Here is a 21583-nt window from a genome sequence, read left to right on the forward strand (position 1 = left end):
TCAAATATTTTTTCTTCAAATTAAGAATATAAATTAAATCTAGTTAAGATAGGTACTGATATAGACTGAATGCCTGTGTCCCCCCAGAATTCATGTTGAAATTCCAACTCCCAATGTGATGGCATCAGAAGGTGAGGGCCTTTGGGAGGCGATTAGGTCATAAGGGTGGAGCCCTCATAAATGGGTTAGTGCCCTTATAGAAGAGGCTATTGAGAACTCTCTTGCCCTTTTTAGCATGTAAGGTTATAAGGAGAAGATGGCCATTTATGAGCTGGGAAGTGGGCCCTCACCACCCACCAAATCTGTTGGAAACCGGATCTAAGATGTCAGAGCCTCCCCAACTGCGTGAAGTAAGTTTCTATTGTTTATAAGCCACCCAGTCTATGGTATTTTGTTATAGCAACCTGAACAAACTAAAATCGGTGTTAAGAAGCCATGCTCGACTGTCCTCAATGCTCACAAAAGGCACAAAGTATGCCTAAACTACCAACGAATCCTGTCATCACTCCTCTCAAAATATATCCAGAATCTGACCAATTCTCTCTCCCTTTCCTGCTACCAGATATCTTTGTCTAAGCCACTGTCATCTGTTACCAGGATTATGGTAAGAGTATCCTAAATAATCTCCCTGACTCCATCATTGCCCCACTACAGTCTACTCTCCACACAGTAATACCCGTGGATCACAATAAAACATGAGTCAAATCAAGTCACTCATCTGATCAATATCCTTGACTAGCTTCCCCATCACTTGAAGTGAAAGTCAAGTTCTTACAATGGCTTAGAAGAACCTTCGTGGTCTGGTCCCCCTTCACCTCATCTTAAACTGTTCTTCCTCTCCTTTACTCCCTTCAGCCCCACTGTCTTCCTTGCTACTCCTTGAACACATCAAACACACTCTCACTTCAGGTCCTCTGCATCAGCAGCTTCCTCAGCCTGAAAGGCTCCCTCTCCCTCCAGACAGCTACAAGACTTGTTTCCGCGCTTCCTTCCCGACTCTGATCAGTGAGGCCTTCCTTGACAACGGAACAACGACTAGTACCCCTTCTCTGCTGCCTGCCCTTCTCTAATACCTTTCACCTGCTTTATTTTTTCCCAAAGTGCTTTTTATTGCTTGGCATACTATATGTTTGTTTCTTATTTGCATTACTTAACTAGAATGTTAACTCCAAGAGAACAGACTGTTGTGTTCTTTGTTCATTTCCTAGCAAGAGAATATAGAATAGTAGATTATCAATAAGCATCAGTAAATATTGATAAAATGAATGAATAAATCTTGCACTAGTTTCTTATCCCAAACTAGATGCGGATTCATCTTCCTTCAAACTGCATACCACTAAATTTTTATTTTTCTTAGGATAAATCACATCATTGTATTAAAAATCATTGTGTATGTATCTTAGCATCCTGTAAATACCAATAACCATGTCTTATTCCTCTTTGTATACCCCACATCTAGCATCATTTCTTTCTTTTAAGAGGTACTCAGTATTTGTTCATTTGTTGGGCTGAATTTGAAGTCATACTGAAAAAGACTTCCTTTTTTTTTTTTTTTGAGACAGAGTCTTACTCTGTCACCCAGACTGGAGTGCAATGGCGCGATCTCAGCTCACTGCAACCTCTGCCTCCAGGGTTCAAGTGATTCTCCTGCCTCAGCCTCCTGAGTGGCTACTACAGGTGCACACCACCATGCCCAGCTAATTTTTGTATTTTTAGTAGAGACGGGGTTTCGCCAGTTGGCCAGGCTGGTTTCAAACTCCTGACCTCAGGTGATTTACCCACCTCTGGCCTCCAAAAGTGCTAGGACTACAGGCATGAGAAAGGTATTTCTATAATATACCTGATCTATTGTGCTATCCATTAGCACATGGCCCAGTACCAATTCTTAAATTGCTAAAAAAATGTTCTGCTTTCCTAACAAGCCACCAAAATTTAATACAAGTGAGAAAGAAGAGGGCATGTAAGCTGGCTCAGAGATGCCTAATATCCATTTTGCACTGATATGGAAACCATGAAACACATCTGGAATGATGTCAACAGATCAAAAGACTTTCAGAGGATACTGAAAACTACTTGGAAGAAAGCTGCCTCAGCTTGACCTACTAATGAATTCTACAAAAAGAAAAGCCAGAGAGCAAATCGTTCACTCTTATCCTTGTAAAGAAATAAACAACCAGAAACAAACTAACATGAAGAGATTTTTCCTCAAAAAACGAATTCCAGCATCACTACTACAATTAATATCCACTTGACCCAAAACTTTTAAACAACTCATTAACTGGTATTTTTAACAAAACATTTAAATCACCAAGGAAAGATTAAATTATCATCAATGTTTAAAAAACGTAATATGCCTTGGGTTTTAAACTTTCATCAAGTCAGTTAAAATTAAAGTCTCATATTAAAGGGGTTAAACCTTCACTAGTAAGAAAAGTCAACCATACACAGTAATTTATTCTCTAAGACTTGTAGACAAGCAGAATTTTGCTTTTCAGTCAAACTTTTTGAAAACTAATCATCCATAATTATAGTAATCAAAACAGTTAATAGACTAGAACTCTTTTTACCAAGCAAAAGAAATGACAGCATTACAAATAAATGATACAGTAAAAATAATATCCTTCCTTTTATGGTGTCAGCTCACCTGAGGTATAAGTCTATCCAAGTGCTCAACTCGATTGCCATGAGAAGGGTGTGTAGATAACCATTCTGGCATCTTGGGTTGGCCATGCAGGCTATCGACAAACTCCATTTGCTGCCAAAACACTGAACTAGCTCTTATGTCCACACAAGCCTAAAACCAAAATTAGTAAAGCCACACAATGAGCTCAGTTTGGAGAATATTTTTTTTAAACATGACTTTATGTCACCACATGCTTTAAAATCACTTTCTATCATCATTTTAATAAAAGTAGAACATACTCATTGCTTAGAAGAAGACCCACCTCAAACAATATGGTATCACAGTACAGAAATAAGAGAATGCCTGCCCTCCCCACATACAACATTCACAATAATCCTGCTCCCCAAAGATAACCCACTATTTCTAGTATGATGGATATAAAGAACATATATTAAGGGTAAAATATTATACACAAATTAAAAATTTTTGTTTTTAAAAAAATAAGGTTTTAAAAATATAACCTGTTATTAAACTACATTTAAAAACTTTACTTCTATGCCACTAGATCAGAAAAGAAACTTCAAATAAACATAAAAGAAGACATTTTTATTGTGCACATCAATTTACCCACTTTTCTCAATGCATATGGAGAATACACTTAATTCATATTATACCTTAAAAAATACAATACCTTATAAAAGTACATTAGTACTTTTTAAAAGACTACATGTAGATCTTTTGTTGTTTGTGTATTGTATGTGTATGCACAATTCTATCATACGCTCAAATATATACCCATACATATATACTTGTATATGCACAGAACATATCTGGAAAGCTATTTAAGAAATGGTTAACAGTAGCTACCCTAAGAATGTACCTGAGGTATTTGATAGTAGAGAGGGAGGACTTTTATTTCTGAACTATATTAAAATACATTATTTTATAATTAAAATTATTTTAAAATCCTCCATAAGGTAGATTAATATTTTATTAATTTGCTCAATTTATTCACATTTCTTAACTTATTCTTTCTATAAGACGTAACTGGAAAACAAGTGATTATATTTCCCAACCATTTTACTTTTGATTAAAACTAAGAAAAATATATATGTACTATATTAACTAAAACATACTCTCAAAAACGCTTAAAATAACGTAATTGTGAAACCACAGAGGCAAATATATTAATAGAACACTGCATGCTAGTCAATATCCATCCTATATAATTTCTTAACAAATACCATTAAAATATTTCCAAATGTTAGCAAAATAAATGAAAAAATTTTAAATTCAAGTAAATCTTATTAAATATTTAAAGAAATATAATTCTTTAAGGTCTCCGAGTATTTTAAGTTGAAAAGAAGTCAAGGTACTTTATACACTACTGCAAAGATATGGATATACACATTTATATGTATATAAACAGGAATATACAGATAAATGTATATCACAAACATAAATATGATTCACATTTGTACACATATAAGTACACATCTATATATGCAAGATGTGTGCATGCTTATGTATAAAATATGTGTGTAACATATATACCTACACAGAAATAATTATTTGATGCTGAATTAGAAATACACACAGGAATATGCCCCTCAGTCATAGATAATCACATTCACAATAAAAATACAAGCTGAGAGTAACAAGTATTCTTCTAAAATAATCCATTAAAATATAAAATGATTTGAAAGAATTCTAACACAAACAAAAAAGCCCTCTGAAAACTGGAAGATAAACATTTCAATGGACTACAAATTCATGAATTATCTAATATGAAGTCTGTCTGCTGTACAAGCAAAAAGCATACTTATCTAATTTTTTAAGCCTAAAACTGTTGATCAAAAGACAAAATATTTCCCTATTCAATCTCTAAGTAACACAGTTGAAGGAAATCTTTAAAGCAATATTTGATATGCAGAAATAGAAAAAGAAATTAATTATCCCAACAGACTAGAAAGTATTCCAAACTAAAAATATTAAAAAGGGACTTGAGATGTCTACTTTAATGTTAAGATAAGAGTGTTGAGTTTGTCTATATTTCTCAAACCCAGTTCAAAGACCCATTAAAGTCAGATAATTGTGTTTCCAAAATGAGTATCTGATTTACATTTTTCCAACTTAGGAAAAATAAGTAACAGGGTGGACATCAGCAAGATGGAAAAATAGGAAGCCCTGAACCCTCCTTCCCCATATAAACACACTGATTCAACAATAATATACAAATTCCCTTTGTAAGAAATCCTGACACTAGGTGCAATGCTCTGCACCTGCACAAGTATGAAACTAGCCACATCAAACCTGATAAAAAAAAATTGGAGATACCCTCTCACCATAATCTCCAAGAGCAATTATATACCTCCGATACAGCACCATATGATCCTAAGAATACCTGCAGCTCCCCACCACTCCTTAAGGAAGGAAAAAGTTAGCTTGTGTATCTAACATTCCAACTTTTCTAAGAGCTGCCCTAGGAACTGTCTTTTGTCTTGCCACCCATGTAGCACTGATGGAATCTAGAACATTCTAGATGACAGGGGGCCAGTGATAACAGCCACAGCAGTTTGAACAAGCACAAAAGTAGTTGCCATACTCACTCCCTAAGGCTCAGCATGAAATGAGTTGGAGAAAACTCCAGAGCCCAGCTTCTCCCAGTGCAGGGCTGGGGGAGAAGCAGTAGATCACATATCCAACATTCTAACATTTCTGAGGGCTGCCCACGGGATTGGCTTCTGTCTCATCTGTCCTGGAGCACTGATAGGACACAGCATAAGAACCAGATGGACCAGATAGGACCCTACATGCCTAGGGACTGCTAAGAACAAAAACAGCAGTTTGTACTAGCATGAAAGAGATTCTCAGAATCTCTGCTACACTGACTAGTGAAGATCTTCTCCCGTACAAAGAGTCTGTAAAGACTAAGAGAGGTTGCTGTTTTTTCCTAATGTGTAGATATCAACAATAAGAGTCAAAAAATAAATAGAGAAATATGTAACAAAGGAACATGATAAATCTTCAGAAACTGACCCTAATGAAAGGGAAATTTATTTATCTGACAAGAGAATTAAAAATAACCATCATAAAGACATTCAATGAGGTCAGAACAACGCATGAACAATGTTAGAATTTCAATAAAGACTCAGAAAATGTAAAAAAGTACCAAAGAGAAATTCTGAAGCACACTCTCAAACAACACACTCCCGGCCTATGGGTCAAAGGAAAAAAAGAAAGGAAAATCATCTTAAGACAAATTAAAATGAAAACACAATATAACAAAACCGATGGGCTACAGCAAAAGCGGTTCTAAGAGGATAGTTTATAGTGATAAACAGCTACATTTAAAAAAAGAAAAAGAAAGAAAACCAATAACCTACTCTTATACCTGTAGAATCTGAAAAAAAGAATAAAGAAGAAGCCCAAAGTTAGCAGAAGGAAGGAAATAATAAAGATTGAAGCAGAAATAAAGGTGAGAATTTTAAAAATAGAAAAAAAAACTTGAAACTAAAAGCTTTTTTGGAAAAAATTTACAAAACTAACAAATCTTCAGAGTAATTAAGAAAAAAGATTTAAGTCGACAAAATCAGAAATGAAAGAGGACACATTACAACATACCATTATAACTGATACCATACAAAGGATCATTAAGAGACTACTCTGAACAATTATACTCCCACCAATTGGATAACTTAGAAGAAATGGATAAACTCCAAGAAATATATAACCCACCAAGACTGAATAATAAAAAAATAGAAAATATGAACAGATCTATAACTAATGGGATTGAATGAATAATAAAAAAACCTCCCAACAAAGAAAAGCCCAGAACCAGATGACTTCACTGGTGAATGCTATCAAAAACATTTAAAGAATTAATGTCAATCACTCTCAAACTCTTCCAAGAAATTGAGGAGGGAACACTTCCAAACTTATTCTATGAGACCAGCATTAGCCTGATACCTATGCCAAAGACATTGCAAAAAAAAATTACAAGCCAATATCTGTGATGAACATGAATGCAAAAATTTTTAACAAAATACTAGCAAACCAAATTCAAGAGGACATTAAAAGGATCACACCTTATGATCAAGGAGGATTTTTTTTCCTGGTAATCAACAGTGGTTCAACACACAAAAATCAATTAATGTATTAATATGATACACCACATTAACAGAATAAAAAAAAATTACATGATCATTTCTATAGATGCAGAAAAAGCACTTGACAAAATTAAACATCCTTTCATAAAAACTCTCAAATACTAGAAATAGAAAAAATTATCTCAACATAATTTTGATTACATATGAAAAGTCCACAGCTAGCATCACATTTCATAGTGAAAAACAAAAAAGTGCAGGAACAAGGCAAAGATGTCCAATCTTGCCACTTGTATTCAACATAGCACTGGAAGTCCTAGCCAGGGCAATTAGGCAAGAGAAAGAAATAAAAGGCATTGAAAGCAGAAAGAAAGAAGTAAAATGATTTATCTTTTCAGATGATATAATCTTCCAAGTAGAAAACTAAAGCCTCCACACACACACAAAAACCCTTCTAGAACTAACAAAGTCAATAAAGTTAGGATACAAAAATCAGTTATGTTCTACACACTAACAACAAACTATTCAAACAGGAAATTAAGAAAACATTCCACTTACAAAAACATTTAAGAATAAAATACTTATTAAACCAAACTAAGGAGGTGAAAGCCTTATACACTAACAGCTATTTTTAAAAACTGATGAAAGAAATTAAAGACAACTCCAATAAATGGAAAGACATCCCATGTTCATGGATTGTAAGACTTAATATTGTTAAAATATCCATACTACCCAAGGTGATCTACAGATTCAATGAGATCTCTATGAAAATCCCATTGGCATTTTTCTTATAGAAACAGAAAAAAAAATCCTAAAATGCATATGGAACCACAACCAACCCAAAATAGCCAAAGCAATCTTAAAGATGAGGAAGACTAGAGGCATCATGCTTCCTGATTTCAAAATGTATTGCAAAGCTACAGTAATTGAAACAGTATAGTATTTGCATAAAGACAACCATTCAATCAATGGACAAGAACAAAGAACTCGAAACTAAGCCCATACAAATACAGATTTTTAACAAAGCTACCAAAAATACACAATGGGAGGCCAGGCATGGTGGCTCCTATCTGTGATCCCAGCACTTTAGGAGGCTGAGGCACATGGATTGCATGAGACCAGGAGTCCAAGACCAACCTGAGCAACATGGTGAAATTGTCTCTACAAAAAATTAGCCAGGTATGGTAGTACATGCCTGTGGACCAGGAGGCTGAGATGGGAGGATCACCTGAGCCTGGGAAGTTGAGGCTGCATTAAGCTGTGATCATGCCCTGTACCCCAGCCTGGATGACAGAGCAAAACCCTACTCAAAAACACACACACAGATACACACAAACACACACCCTTCACAATGAAGAAACAGCAGCTTCTTCAACAAACGGTGCAAGAAAAACTGAATATCTACATGCAAAAGAATGAAAGTAGACCCTTAACTTACACTACATACAAAAGCTACTAAAAATGGATTAAAAATGTAAATGTAAGATCTAAAACTATAAAACTCCTAGAAGAAAATATAAGGGAAAAGTTTCATGACTTAGGTCTTAGCAATGATTTTGTCAATACGACACCAAAAGTACAGAAAACGAAAGGCAAAAACAGACAAGTGGAAGTACATCAAACCAAAAAGCTCTGCACAGTAAAGGAACCAGAGTGAAAAGGCAATCTATGGGATGGGAAAAACCATTTGTATATCTAATAAAGAGTTAATTTCTAAAATATACAAGGAATTTCTACAACTCAATAGCAAAAAAACTAAAAACCCAATTTAAAAATGGGCAAAGGGGGAGAAGATCCAAGATGGCCAAATAGGAACGGCTCTGGATTGCAGTTCCCAATGAAGACACAGAGGGTGAGTGATCACCACATTAACGAATTTTTACTGTCCACAGACCAGGAGATTCCTGGGCAGAAAAGCGCCATGAGTCTCCAGCATGGCTGTTTTAGCCGGTGCAGCAGGTCTCCACACAAAAACTCACACAAATCTGGGCACAGTTTCAGCTGGTGCCTGGAAAGCCTGGGAGACAGAGTCGCCCACTGAACTGAAAAAAAAAAGGGGCTGCAACAGGGAGCCAGGTGATCTGGCTCCGCTGATCCCACCCCCACAAAGACCAGCAATCTGAAATGCTCTGGACTGAGAGTTTCACAGCAAGCACAGTTAGACACAGAATGGTCCAGCTCTCTGGGGGGGAAGGGCATTCGACATTACCAAGGCAGTCCACCACTACCGAGGCAGTCCACCATTATCGAAGCAGTCCATCATTACCAAGGCAGTCTGCCATTACCAAGGGAGTCCACCATTACTGAGGCAATCCACCATAACTGAGGCAGTCTGCCATTACAAAGACATTCTGCCGTTACTGCCGCAGACTGCCATTACTGAAGCAGTTCTAACTATTCCTCTATAAACAAAACTGAAAGGAAGTTCACACAGCAGCGGGGCAGAGCCCACAGCAGCTCAGCAACACCTCTGCTGGCAGACTGTGACTAGGCTACCTCCTTGCTGGGCAGGGCATCCCTGAAAAAAGGCAACAGCTCATCAGGAACTTATAAATAAAGCCCCAACTTCCCAGGACAGAGGATCTGGGAAAAAAAGGCGTTTATGAGTTCTGCTACAGCAGACTTAAATGTACCTGCCCAGCAGCTCTGAATGGAACAACGGAGCTCACAAGCACTTGAGCTCCTATAAGGGACAGACTATCTCCTCAAGCAGCTCCCTGACCCCCATATATCCAAAGAGACACCTCATAAAGGAGAGCTCAGGCTAACATCTGGCAGGTATCCTGGGACAAAGATAACAGAAGGAGAAACTGGCAGCAACCCTTACTGCTCTGCAGCAGCTGCAGGCGATCCCCAGGCAAACAGGGTCTGGAGTGGACCTCCATTAGTCTTATAGCAGAGGGACCTGACTGTTAGAGCAAAAACTAAAAAACAGAAATAACTTCAACATCAACAAAAAGGATGTCCACTCAGAGATCCCATCTGAAAGCCAACTACAAAGACCACAGGTAGATAAATGCACAGAGATGGGAAGAAACCAGTGCAAAAAGGATGAAAACACCCAAGACCAGAATGCCTTTCCTCCTCCAAGGGATCACAACTCCTCACCAGCAAGGGAACAAAGCTGGATGGAGAATGAGTCTGATGAATTGACAGAAACAGACTTCAGAAGGTGGGTAATAACAAACTCTCTGAGCTAAAAGAACAGGTTCTAACCCAATGCAAAAACACTAAGAACCTTGAAAAAAGGTTTCACAAAATGCTAAAGAGAATAAACAGCCTAGAGAGGTATATAAATGAATTGATGGAGCTGAAAAACACAACACAAGAACTTCGTGAAGCATACACAAGTTTCAATAGCCAAATCTACCAAGCAAAAGAAAGTATATCAGAGATTGAAGATCAATTCAATGAAATAAAATGAGAAGGCAAGATTAGAGAAAAAAAGAGTAAAAAGAAATGAACAAAGCCTCCAAGAAATATGGGATTATGTGAAAAGACCTAATCTACGTTTGATAGGTGTATCTGAATGTGACAGAGAGAATGAATCCAAGCTGGAAAACACTCTTCAGGATATTATCCAGGAGAATTTTCCCAACCTAACAAGGCAGGCCAATATTCAAATCCAGGAAATACAGAGAACACCACAAAGATATTCCTCAAGAAGAGTAACCCCAAGGCACATAATTGTCAGATTCACCAGGGTTGAAATGAAAAAAAAGCTAAGGGCAGCCAGAGAGAAAGGTCAGGTTACCCACAAAGGGAAACCCATCAGACTCACAGCAGATCTCTCAGCAGAAACCCTACAAGCCAGAAGAGAGTGGAGGCCAATATTCAACATCCTTAAAGAAAAGAACTTTCAGCCTAGAATTTCATATCCTGGCAAACTAAGCTTCATAAGCAAAGGAGAAATAAAATCCTTTACAAACAGGCAATTGCTGAGAGATTTCATCACCACCAGTCCTGCCTTACAAGAGCTCCTGAAAGAAGCACTAAACACAGAAAGGAACAACCAGCACCAGCCACTCCAGAAATGTACCAAATGGTAAAGAGCATCGATACAATGAAGAAACTGCATCAACTAATGGGCAAAACAACCAGCTAGTATCAAAATGGCAGGATCAAATTCACACATAACAATATTAACCTTAAATGTAAATGGGCTAAATGGCCCAATCAAAAGACACAGACTGGCAAATTGGATAAAAAGTCAAAACCCAACAGTGTGCTGTATACAGAAAACCTATCTCGCATGCAAGGATACACATAGGCTCAAAATAAAAGGATGGAGGAAGATTTACCAAGAAAATGGAAAGCAAAAAAAAAAAGGAGTTGGGCCGGGCGCGGTGGCTCAAGCCTGTAATCCCAGCACTTTGGGAGGCTGAGGCGGGTGGATCGCGAGATCAAGAGATCGAGATCATCCTGGTCAACATGGTGAAACCCCGTCTCTACTAAAAATACGAAAAATTAGCTGGGCACGGTGGCGCGTGCTTGTAATCCCAGCTAGTCGGGAGGCTGAGGCAGGAGAATTGCCTGAACCCAGGAGGCGGAGGTTGCGGTGAGCCGAGATCGCACCATTGCACTCCAGCCTGGGTAACAAGAGCGAAACTCCGTCTCAAAAAAAAAAAAAAAAAAAAAAAGCAGGAGTTGCAATCCTAGTATCTGATAAAACAGATTTTAACCAACAAAGATCAAAAGAGAAAAAGAAGGACATTACATAATGGTAAAAGGATCAATGCAACAAGAAGAGCTAACGATCCTAAATAAATACGCACCCAATACAGGAGCACCCAGATACATAAAGCAAGTTCTTAACGACCTACAAAGAGACTTAGACGCCCACACAATAATAGTGGGAGACTTTGACATTCCACTGTCAATATTAGACAGATCAACGAGGCAGAAAATTAACAAGGATATCCAGGACTTGAACTCAGATCTGGACCAAGCAAACCTAATAGACATCTACAGAACTCTCCACCCCAAATCCACAGAGTATACATTCTTCTCAGCACCACATCACACCTACTCTAAAACTGACCACATAATTGGAAGTAAATCACTCCTCAGCAAATACAAAAGAATGGAAATCATAACAGTTCTCAGACCACAAAGCAATCAAATTACAACTCAGGATTAAGAAACTCTCTCAGAACCGCAAAACTACATGGAAACTGAACAACTGGCTCTTGAATGTTGACTGGATAAACAATGAAATGAAGGCACAAATAAAGATGTTTTGCAAAATCAATGAGAACAAAGACACAATGTACCAGAATCTCTGGGACACAATTAAAGTAGTGTCTAGAGAAAAATTTATATCAATAAATGCTCACATGAGAAGCATGGAAAGATCTAAAATTGACACCCTATCATCAAAATTGAAAGAGCTAGAGGAGCAAGATCAGAAACACTCAAAAGCTAGCAAGAGGTAAGAAATAACTAAGATCAGAGCAGAACTGAAGGAGATAGACACACAAAAAAACTATCAAAAAAATGAATAAATCCAGGAGCTCGTTTTTGGAAAAGATCAACAAAATAGACAGACCACCAGCCAAATTAATAAAAAAGAAAAGAGAGAAGAATCAAATAGATGCAATAAAAAATGATAAAGGGGATATCACCACAGATTCCACAGAAATACAAACCACCATCAGAGATTACTACCAATAAGTCTATGCACATAAACCAGTAAACCTGGAAGAAATGGATGAGTTCCTGGACACCAGCACCCTCCCAAGCCTAAACCACAAAGAAGCTGAAACCCTAAATAGACCAATAACAAGGGCTGAAGTTGAGGCAGCAATTAACAGCCTTCCAACCAAAAGCAGCCCAGGTCCAGATGGGTTCACAGCTGAATTCTACCAGACATGCAAACAGTTTCCTTCTAAAACTATTCCAAACAATCCAAAAAGAGAGAATCCTTCCCAAATCATTTTATGAGACAAACAACATCCTGATACCAAAAGCCAGCAGAGACTCAACAAGAAAAGAAAACTTCAGGCCAATATCCATGATGAACATTGATGTAAAACTCTTCCATAAAATACTGGCAAACCAATTGCAACAGCACATCAAAAAGCTTATCCATCACGATCAAGTAGGCTTCATCCCGGGGATGCAAGGCTGGTTCAACATACGCAAGTCTATAAATGTAATTCACCACATAAACAGAACAAAAGACAAAAACCACATGATTATCTCAATAGATGCAGAGAAGGCCTTTGACAAAATTCTACAGCCCTTTATGCTAAAAACTCTCAATAAACTAGGTATCAGGCAGAACGTATCTCAAAATAATAAAAGCTATTTACAACAAACCCACAGCCAATATCATACTGAATGGGCAAAAACTGGAAGCATTCCCTTTGAAATCCGGCATTAGACAAGGATGTCCTCTCTCACCACTCCTATTCAATATAGTATTGGAAATTCTAGCCAGAGCAATCAGGCAAGAAAAACAAATAAAGAGTATTCAATTAGGAAAGGAAGAAGTCAAACTGTCTCTATTTGCAGACAACATGATTGTATATTTAGAAGATCCCATTGTCTCAGCCCAAAATCTCCTGAAACCGATAAGCAACTTCAGCAGTCTCAGGATACAAAATCAATGTGCAAAAATCACAGGCATTCCTACATACTAATAACAGACTCAAAGAGAGCCAAATCAATATCGAACTGCCATTCACAATTGCTACAAAGAGAACAAAATACCTAGGAATACAACTAACAAAGGATGTAAAGGACCTCTTCAAGGAGAACTGCAAACCACTGCTCAAGGAAATAAGAGAGGACACAATAGATGGAAAAACATTCCATGCTCATGGTTAGGAAGAATCAATATTCTAAAAATGGCCATACTGCCCACAGTAATTTTTAGATTCAACACTATCCCAATCAAGCTACCTATGACCCTCTTCACAGAACTGAATAAAACGACCTTAAACTTCATATGGAACCAAAAGAGAGCCTGTATAGAAAAGACAATCCTAAATTAAAAAGAACAAAGATGGAGGCATCACACTATCTGACTTAAAACTACACTACAAGGCTACAGTAATCAAAACAGCATGGTACTGGTACCAAAACAGAGATATAGACCAATGGAACAGAACAGAGGCCTCAGAGGCAACACCACAGATCTACAACTATCTGATCTTTGACAAACCTGACAAAAACAAGCAATGGGGAAAGGATTCCCTGTTTAATAAATGGTGTTGGGAAAACTGGCTAGCCATGTGCAGAAAGCAGAAACTAGACCCCTTCCTGACACCTTACACTATAATTAACTCCAGATGGATTAAAGACTTAAACATAAGACCTAACACCATAAAAACCCTAGAAGAAAACCTAGGCAAAACCATTCAGGACATAGGCATAGGCAAGGACTGCATGACTAAAACACCAAAAGCATTGGCAACAAAAGCCAAAATAGACAAATGGGATCTAATTAAACTCCAGAGCTTCTGTACAGCAAAAGAAACAATCATTAGAGTGAACTGGCAACCAACAGAATGGGAAAAAAATCTTTGCAATCTACCCATTTGACAAAGGGCTAATATCCAGGATCTACAAAGAACTGAAACAGATTTACAAGAAAAAAACAAGCCCATTCAAAAGTGGGTGAAGGATATGAACAAATACTTTACAAAAAAAGACATATATGAGGCCAACAAACATATGAAAAAATGCTAATCATCACTGGTCATTAGAGAAATGCAAATCAAAACCATATTCAGATACCATCTCACACCAGTTAGAATGGCGATCATTAAAAAATCTGGAGACAACAGATGCTGGAGAGGATGTGGAGAAATAGGAACACTTTTACACTGTTGGTGGGAGTGTAAATTAGTTCAACCATTGTGGAAGACAGTGTGGTGATTCCTCAAGGACCTAGAAACAGAAATTCCATTTGACCCAGTAATCCCATTACTGGGTATATATCCAAAGGACTATAAATCGTTCTATTATAAAGCCACATGCATACATATGTTCACTGAAGCACTGTTACAATAGCAAAGACTTGGAACCAACCCAAATGCCCATCAATGATAGACTGGACAGGAAAAATGTGGCACCATGGAATACTATGGAATACTATGCAGCCATAAAAAATGACGAGTTTGTGTCCTTTATAGGGACATGGATGAACCTGGAAACCATCATTCTCAGCAAACTGACACAAGAACATAAAATGAAACACTCATAGGTGGGTATTGAACAATGAGAACACATGGACACACGGAGTGGAGCATCACACACTGAGGTCTGTTGGGGGGGCATTAGGGAGAGACAGTGACGGGTAGGGAGTTGGAGAGGGATAACATAGGCAGAAATATGAGATATAGGTGATGGGGATGGAGGCAGCAAACCACATTGCCATGTATGTACCTACACAACAATCCTGTATGTTCTTCACATGTATCCCAGAACCTAAAGTGCAATAAAATATATATGTATTGAAAAAACATGGGCAAAGGACCTGAATAGACATTCAAAAATAGGTAATAGGTATTAGAAAAAATGTTTGATATCGCTAGTCATCAGGGAAATGCAAACCAAAGTCACAGTGAAATATCACCTCACACCTATTAGGATGTCTATTATTTTTTTTAAAAAAAGAGATAAGTGTTGGCAAGGATGTAAAGAAACTGGAACTATTGTCCTCTGTCAGTGAGAATATAAAATGGCATGGCCTTTATGAAAAACAGTATGAATATTACTAAAAAAAAATTTTTAACGAATTACCAGTATGATTCAGCAATCCCACTTCTGGACATTTATCCAAGAGTTGAAATCAGGGTCTCAAGGGATTTGCAGCCACATTCATTGCAGCATTATTCACAATAGCCCAGATGTGGAAACAACCTCAATGTCCATCAGCGAATGACCAGATTAAAAAAATATGGTATAAACAGACACTGAAATATTGTTTGGACTTAAAAAGGAAATCCCATCATATGCAACAACATGTGTAAACCTTGAGGACATTAAGCTAAGTAAAACAAGCCAGTCACAAATGGACAAATGCTACATGATTCCACTTACAAGTGGTATGTACCTAAAGCAGCAAGTTTGTAGAAATAGAGAACAGAATAGTGTTTGTCAGAGACTGGAAGTAGGAGGGAATGAGGAGTTGCTATTCAATGGATATAAAGTCTCCGTTGTTATGCAAAATGAATAAGATCTAGAGATCTGATATACAACATGTGCCTATATAAGTATATACTGTACAATCAAAAATTTAAGAGGGTAGATCTCATGTTAAATGTTCTTACTAAAAAAGAGAAAAAAAAAGTAACAATGATAAACCAAAATAAAGATATTTTTAAAATAAATATTCAATGTATCAAAAGTCTAATTCATTTGCTTCAAGAAAATTACTGAGGAAAACTAAGAACTTATTAGGCAACTGATATGGTTTGGCTGTGCCCCCACCCAAATCTTGTAAACAATTGTAATCCATATTGTAATTCCCACGTGTTGAGGGAGGGACCTGGTAGGAGGTGAGTAGATTATAAGGGCAGTTCCCCCATGCTGTTCTTGTGATAGTGGGTGAGTTTTCATGGGATCTGACGGTTTTATGAGGCAGTTTTCCCTACTCTTACACACTGTCTCTCCTGCCGGCATGTAAGATGTACCTGCTTCGCCTTTCACCATGATGCTAAGTTTCCTGAGGCCTCCCCAAATATGCAGAACTGTGAGTTAATTAAACCTCTTTCCTTTATAAATTATCCAGTCTTGAGTATTTATTTACAGCAGTGTGAAAATGAACTAATACAGCAACAAATTCAGAGTAACTCATTGCTTCCATAAAATTACTTAAGTGAACTAAATAACTTATTAAGCAACTCTAAGCACATGAAGAAAGAAATTAGACTCTAGATAACTTTTCCTTCTTAAAACAGAATAAATAATGGCTACCACTGGCCAGAGAAACATAAGAAAATATATGTCAGTGAAATACTTTGGCCCTAGAATATTTCTTGAGACAGTAAACTAAGATAATGGAAAGACTACAGGTTTTAGAACCAGAAATATCTGAGTTCAAAAGACCAATTATTTTATTTATTTATTAACAGTAATTTATATGATACTACATGTCAGGCACTGTTGTAAGTGTGTTACAAATATTAACACATTATAGTAACTCATTTAATCCTCCCAATAACCTCATGAAGTAAGTACCATTATGACTCTCTCTTTACAGATTAGATAAGGAAACCAAGATCCATGGTGACTACATAACTTGACAAAGCTCACATAGCAGTAAGTGACAGAGCCATAATTTGAACCTAAGTAGTTTGGTGACAGAGTTTGTATCCCTGGGTCAATAATTTAATCTCTAGGAGTCTCAGATTCATCTGTAAAACTAAATTAAAGCAGTGAATTATCAAGCTAAAATGTGGTAATTCTTACAAAGCAGTCAGCCAGTCCAGGACTCAGAACATAGTTGACACTATTTCTACCCTTCCTTTCCCCTGGTGAGCAATCGGAGGCCTATGGTAATGGCAAGATGCTATGTTTGGCCCTAAGTGATGATGCCATGAGTTTACAAGAAGGTTCTAGTACAATCCAGAGTAGAATATAAATGTATATGAATATGCATTAAGGAACATGTTAATTGACAATTTGCTACTGTTAAATTAGAAACTCAGTGGGATATGATATTCTTAAAGAGTACAGCAGTATAAAAATTATTCTTTTAACTTCAACATTTCCCAATGCCAAAACAACAGTAGAGAAATATGTATAAATAGATCTAGACCAAGTAAAAGCTTAACTGTACTGCTACCTGTAGCCAACATTTTCATTAGAAATGCAAAGATGAAAAGTATCTCTGAATTGTGCTGTCTATATTCATTAGACGCTCCAACAAAGCTCCTGTTAGCCATCACCCCCTTTAAGAGGTAAATCCTGACACAATGAATCTGAATCTTCTTTTTAGGAAACCCTACACTCATCCCAGTCAGTGTGGCATCCTCTCCTGTATTCCACATAGATATGTGATAGGTAAAATAATCATCTGAGGCAATACTACAAAGGATTATGGCGGGGGAGTTGGGCTCCTACAGCTAGAAAAATACACTGAGGCTGTTATAAAATTTAAAGGTGCCAAAACAGATATAAAAATGATCATTATTTTAGAGGCAATACCGCAGAAAACCAAAATTATTTCCAGCAGGCAAAAATAAAAAAGTTCCCTTTCAGAAATGGATGTTCCTCCACCATGGGAGGGGAAAATCTTACTGTCTGTGAGAGCTTTGCCAAGTTACTTAACTTTTCCATCCCTAATTTTTACCCATACCTCACAAGGTTGTTATGAAGATCAAATAATGAACACATGTAATACACTGAAGACAGCACTCAGCACACTAAAAATGTTATCATTATACGCAACCATCATTATTGTCATCATCTACCAGAAACTAGTTCATTTCAGTCTCACATACTTCCATAGGTTCATCATTTTCCAGTACTGCTGATGGCATCACTTCTTAAAGCTCATTTTATTTTGTAACCCATCTATTCTCTAAACAATATTTTTCTAGTTAATAATTTAAAATTGCTCTTTTCCAACTAAATACAACATAATCTTGAGATAATCTCAGCTAAGCCATTCTCAGTATTTGCCAATCCCTTACACTGAGAGAAAACTTATCAAAAATATTTCATGTGCTCCAATACAGAAATGAAAGACATTTGTTGTTCACTTAATTTTAATTTTTTGCTCAATTTTTTGCATCTTTTGATTGTCAGCATGTCAGTTAACCAATCAATATAATAAATTAAGTTTTCATGTTACTTTTTTCCCTCTATCTTAGGTAAAGTTTTATCGTAAGACTGACAGCTCAAATCATAACAATGAAAAATCACATGAATACACAAAAGTCTGTCTCATTTCTCCAGGTGATAAAATTAAGTTCAAAATAATGTATGTATTATGAAAGTTACTTTACAACATACCTATTAAATAAGATGGTCTCATTACTTACTGGTTCTTTTCTTACTTAAAAGAATCATTAAGCAAAGAACCTAAAACAGTAACCCAAATAAAACACAAAGATAGTCTGCTGTGATGAAAGCTCAGAAAACCAACCTGAAAAACAAGAACTAAGGCTCTTCCTACTAACTAGGTATAAGTTATTAGATAAATCACTTCACATATTTGGACTCTGGTTTTCTTATCTGTAAAATGAGAAGGTAAATTAAATTAGCTCCAATTTTCCTTCCACTCTAAAAGTCTGATTCTACAATTTACTATTTTAAATAAAGTTTAGAATTTGAAATTTTCTCATTTCTGTGATGAAAAGTAGATTTTTGCTTATTACCTAATGCCCTCACTAGATGGTGCTATTGGCACAGTTATCTCAGGGCACTTGAAGAAACTAGCAGGCCATATTTCCCAAAAGGGCCACTTAACAGGCTTTGGGGATTACTCCCAGTGAGTGCTTTCCAAGCCACTATAGAATATTTATTACCCCTGTTCCTCTCCCATTAAACACCCATAATTTCCCACATCACCCCAATCACTGTGACATTCAAAAACAATCATACACAATGTCATCCTAGAAGGCTACCCCAGTTCAGAACCACTAAAAGAAAATCAGTTTTCTTTTCCAAACTTAAGAAATTGTCATGAAAAAAACTAAAACTGATAGCTTAGTTGCTTGTGAAATCTTTTAAAAGTAATTTCTATAATGACTGTAAAGTGTCAAAAGCTCTTTACAGTGACAAATAAATATTCATACCTCCCAAAATCAAATGCTTAACAGGACATCTTTTGTCAGCTGATAAACGAACAGCTCGTTAATCTATGTATAATTTACATGTCAGCCCTACCAGTTAATACTAACTCCATATCAATCATTCTGATAATTTATATTCTGATAATCATTTAATTTATATAATGATAAATTAAATGCTTTCCAAATGAAAAATTAAAAGTACTCCTATAAAAATGTAAATATGCAAAATAAAATCACTCATAGCCAATAGCAGAGGAGCAGTAGAGAACCCTAGAAAGTGGGCTGTCTACTTTGAAAGAGGCTTCATGAATAACATACTGAGATATATTTTATAGATAGAATTGCCAAGACTTGATGAAAAAATTGAATGTAAATGATAAAGAAGAAGGAAGAACTAAGGAGAACTCCAAGTTTTTTCCCAAAGCAATTGAATAGAAGGTAGTGTATTTATTGGGAAAAGGAAGACCAGAAGAAAAACATGTGAGAAGAAATTAAGAATTTAATATTGAACATACTGGGTTTGATATACTGTACTTGTGAAATAAAGAGGAGACAGCAGTCATCTGAAGATAAATGATTAGTAGAAGGGAGTTCTATGAATTTTAATTATATTAAGTGTATGAGATAGGTCCAAGCACTGTTCCTACCCTACAGAGGAGGAAAGTTGAAGCACAAAAAGAATAAATAACTTGATAATAATCACACAGCTAGTACTCTCTCTAGAGCAGATTCTCAAACTTAGGCAGTACAGTTCCAGAGTTCATGCATTATCTCTACACTTATTGCTTGCTTCTTTGGCAATTGATTAATCACCCCACACTACAGAGACCCCAGAAAGGTACAGTATTTGACATCCAAGAAAGAAAGGTGGAGGTATAAGGTTTGGTAACAGAGAATTTTTACAAGTCTCCACAGTGAACGGAAAAATCCTACCCCCTTTTCCACTGCCAATCCTCAAACAATGACAAACCAATGTTTTTTGCTTGCTTTTTATTTTTCATTTCTGTGGGCACTTAGCAGTTAATAAATTTATGGATTACATGAGCTACTTTGATATAGGCATGAAAAGTATAGTAATCCATCAGGGTAAATGGGATATCCAACAGCCAGTTTTTACAGAATTCATCTGCAGACATTTAAATGACCACAGAGAAAAGGCCAAAATATATGCTATGGGAAGGTTCCCCAAAGAAAGAACTAGATCCGGCCGGGCGTGGTGGCTCAAGCCTGTAATCCCAGCACTTTGGGAGGCCGAGACGGGTGGATCACTAGGTCAAGATATCGAGACCATTCTGGTCAACATGGTGAAACCCCGTCTCTACTAAAAATACAAAAAATGAGCTGGGCGTGGTGGCGCGTGCCTGTAATCCCAGCTACTCGGGAGGCTGAGGCAGGAGAATTGCCTGAACCCGGAGAATTGCCTGAACCCAGGAGGCGGAGGTTGCGGTGAGCCGAGATCGTGCATTGCACTCCAGCCTGGGTAACAAGAGCAAAACTCCGTATCAAAAAAAAAAAAAAAAAGAACTAGATCACTGTACTATAATCTCACAGTAGAGCTCATCATCCCAGCCTACGCAAACTCAGCTCAGGCTCTGAATGAGTGAAGATATCTGCTATGCTCTAAGTGACCACTGGACTACCGGGAGAATCCTTCTAATGGAAAAAAATGTATGTATCATTCAGAACCAACAAAACTGTCTATATGAAATATCCAGCATTCAATCAAAAATAAGCAACCAAGCCAAGAAACAAGACCAAAGGCAAAAACAGACAAGAAAAACAGACCCAGAGATAATACAGATAATAGAGTTAACATGATTTTTTAAAAAATATGATTAACATATTCAAAAAATATAAACAAAGAAACACATGACAAAAATGGAGAATTTCCCCAGAGAATTGAAATTCATAAAAGAGAATCAAAGGGAGATTCTAGAATGAAAAGACAAAGTAACTAAAATTTAAAACTCAAATATGAATTTAATGTAGAACAAATACAGCTAAAAGTAAGCTTCGTGAATTTCAAGACAGGTAGTGGAAAACATACATGCTGATACATGGGCAGTCAGAGGTTAAGTGATTAGCCTACTGCATGTTCTCAC

The 21583-nt window shown here is 36.8% G+C and overlaps 1 protein-coding gene across 11 annotated transcripts in view; it reads right to left on the bottom strand.

The window, feature by feature from the left end:
- Window positions 1–21583, bottom strand: part of OMA1 (OMA1 zinc metallopeptidase) — an 82181-nt gene that overhangs the window by 32902 nt on the left and 27696 nt on the right. For 9 of the 11 annotated variants that reach the window (XR_013520500.1, XR_013520502.1, XR_008472947.2 and 6 more), the window contains one exon: window positions 2645–2794. The exons of the other annotated variants lie outside the window; for them this stretch is intronic. Coding sequence is in view for 5 of the 9 variants with exons in the window: in XM_035251624.3 (XP_035107515.1) it covers window positions 2645–2794 (150 nt within the window). In the remaining 4 variants the exon portion in view is untranslated. The remainder of the gene's footprint in view (window positions 1–2644; window positions 2795–21583) is intronic. 11 annotated transcript variants of the gene reach the window in all.

Source organism: Callithrix jacchus, chromosome 7, assembly GCF_049354715.1.
Source record: "Callithrix jacchus isolate 240 chromosome 7, calJac240_pri, whole genome shotgun sequence".
NCBI classification, from domain to species: domain Eukaryota; kingdom Metazoa; phylum Chordata; class Mammalia; order Primates; family Cebidae; genus Callithrix; species Callithrix jacchus.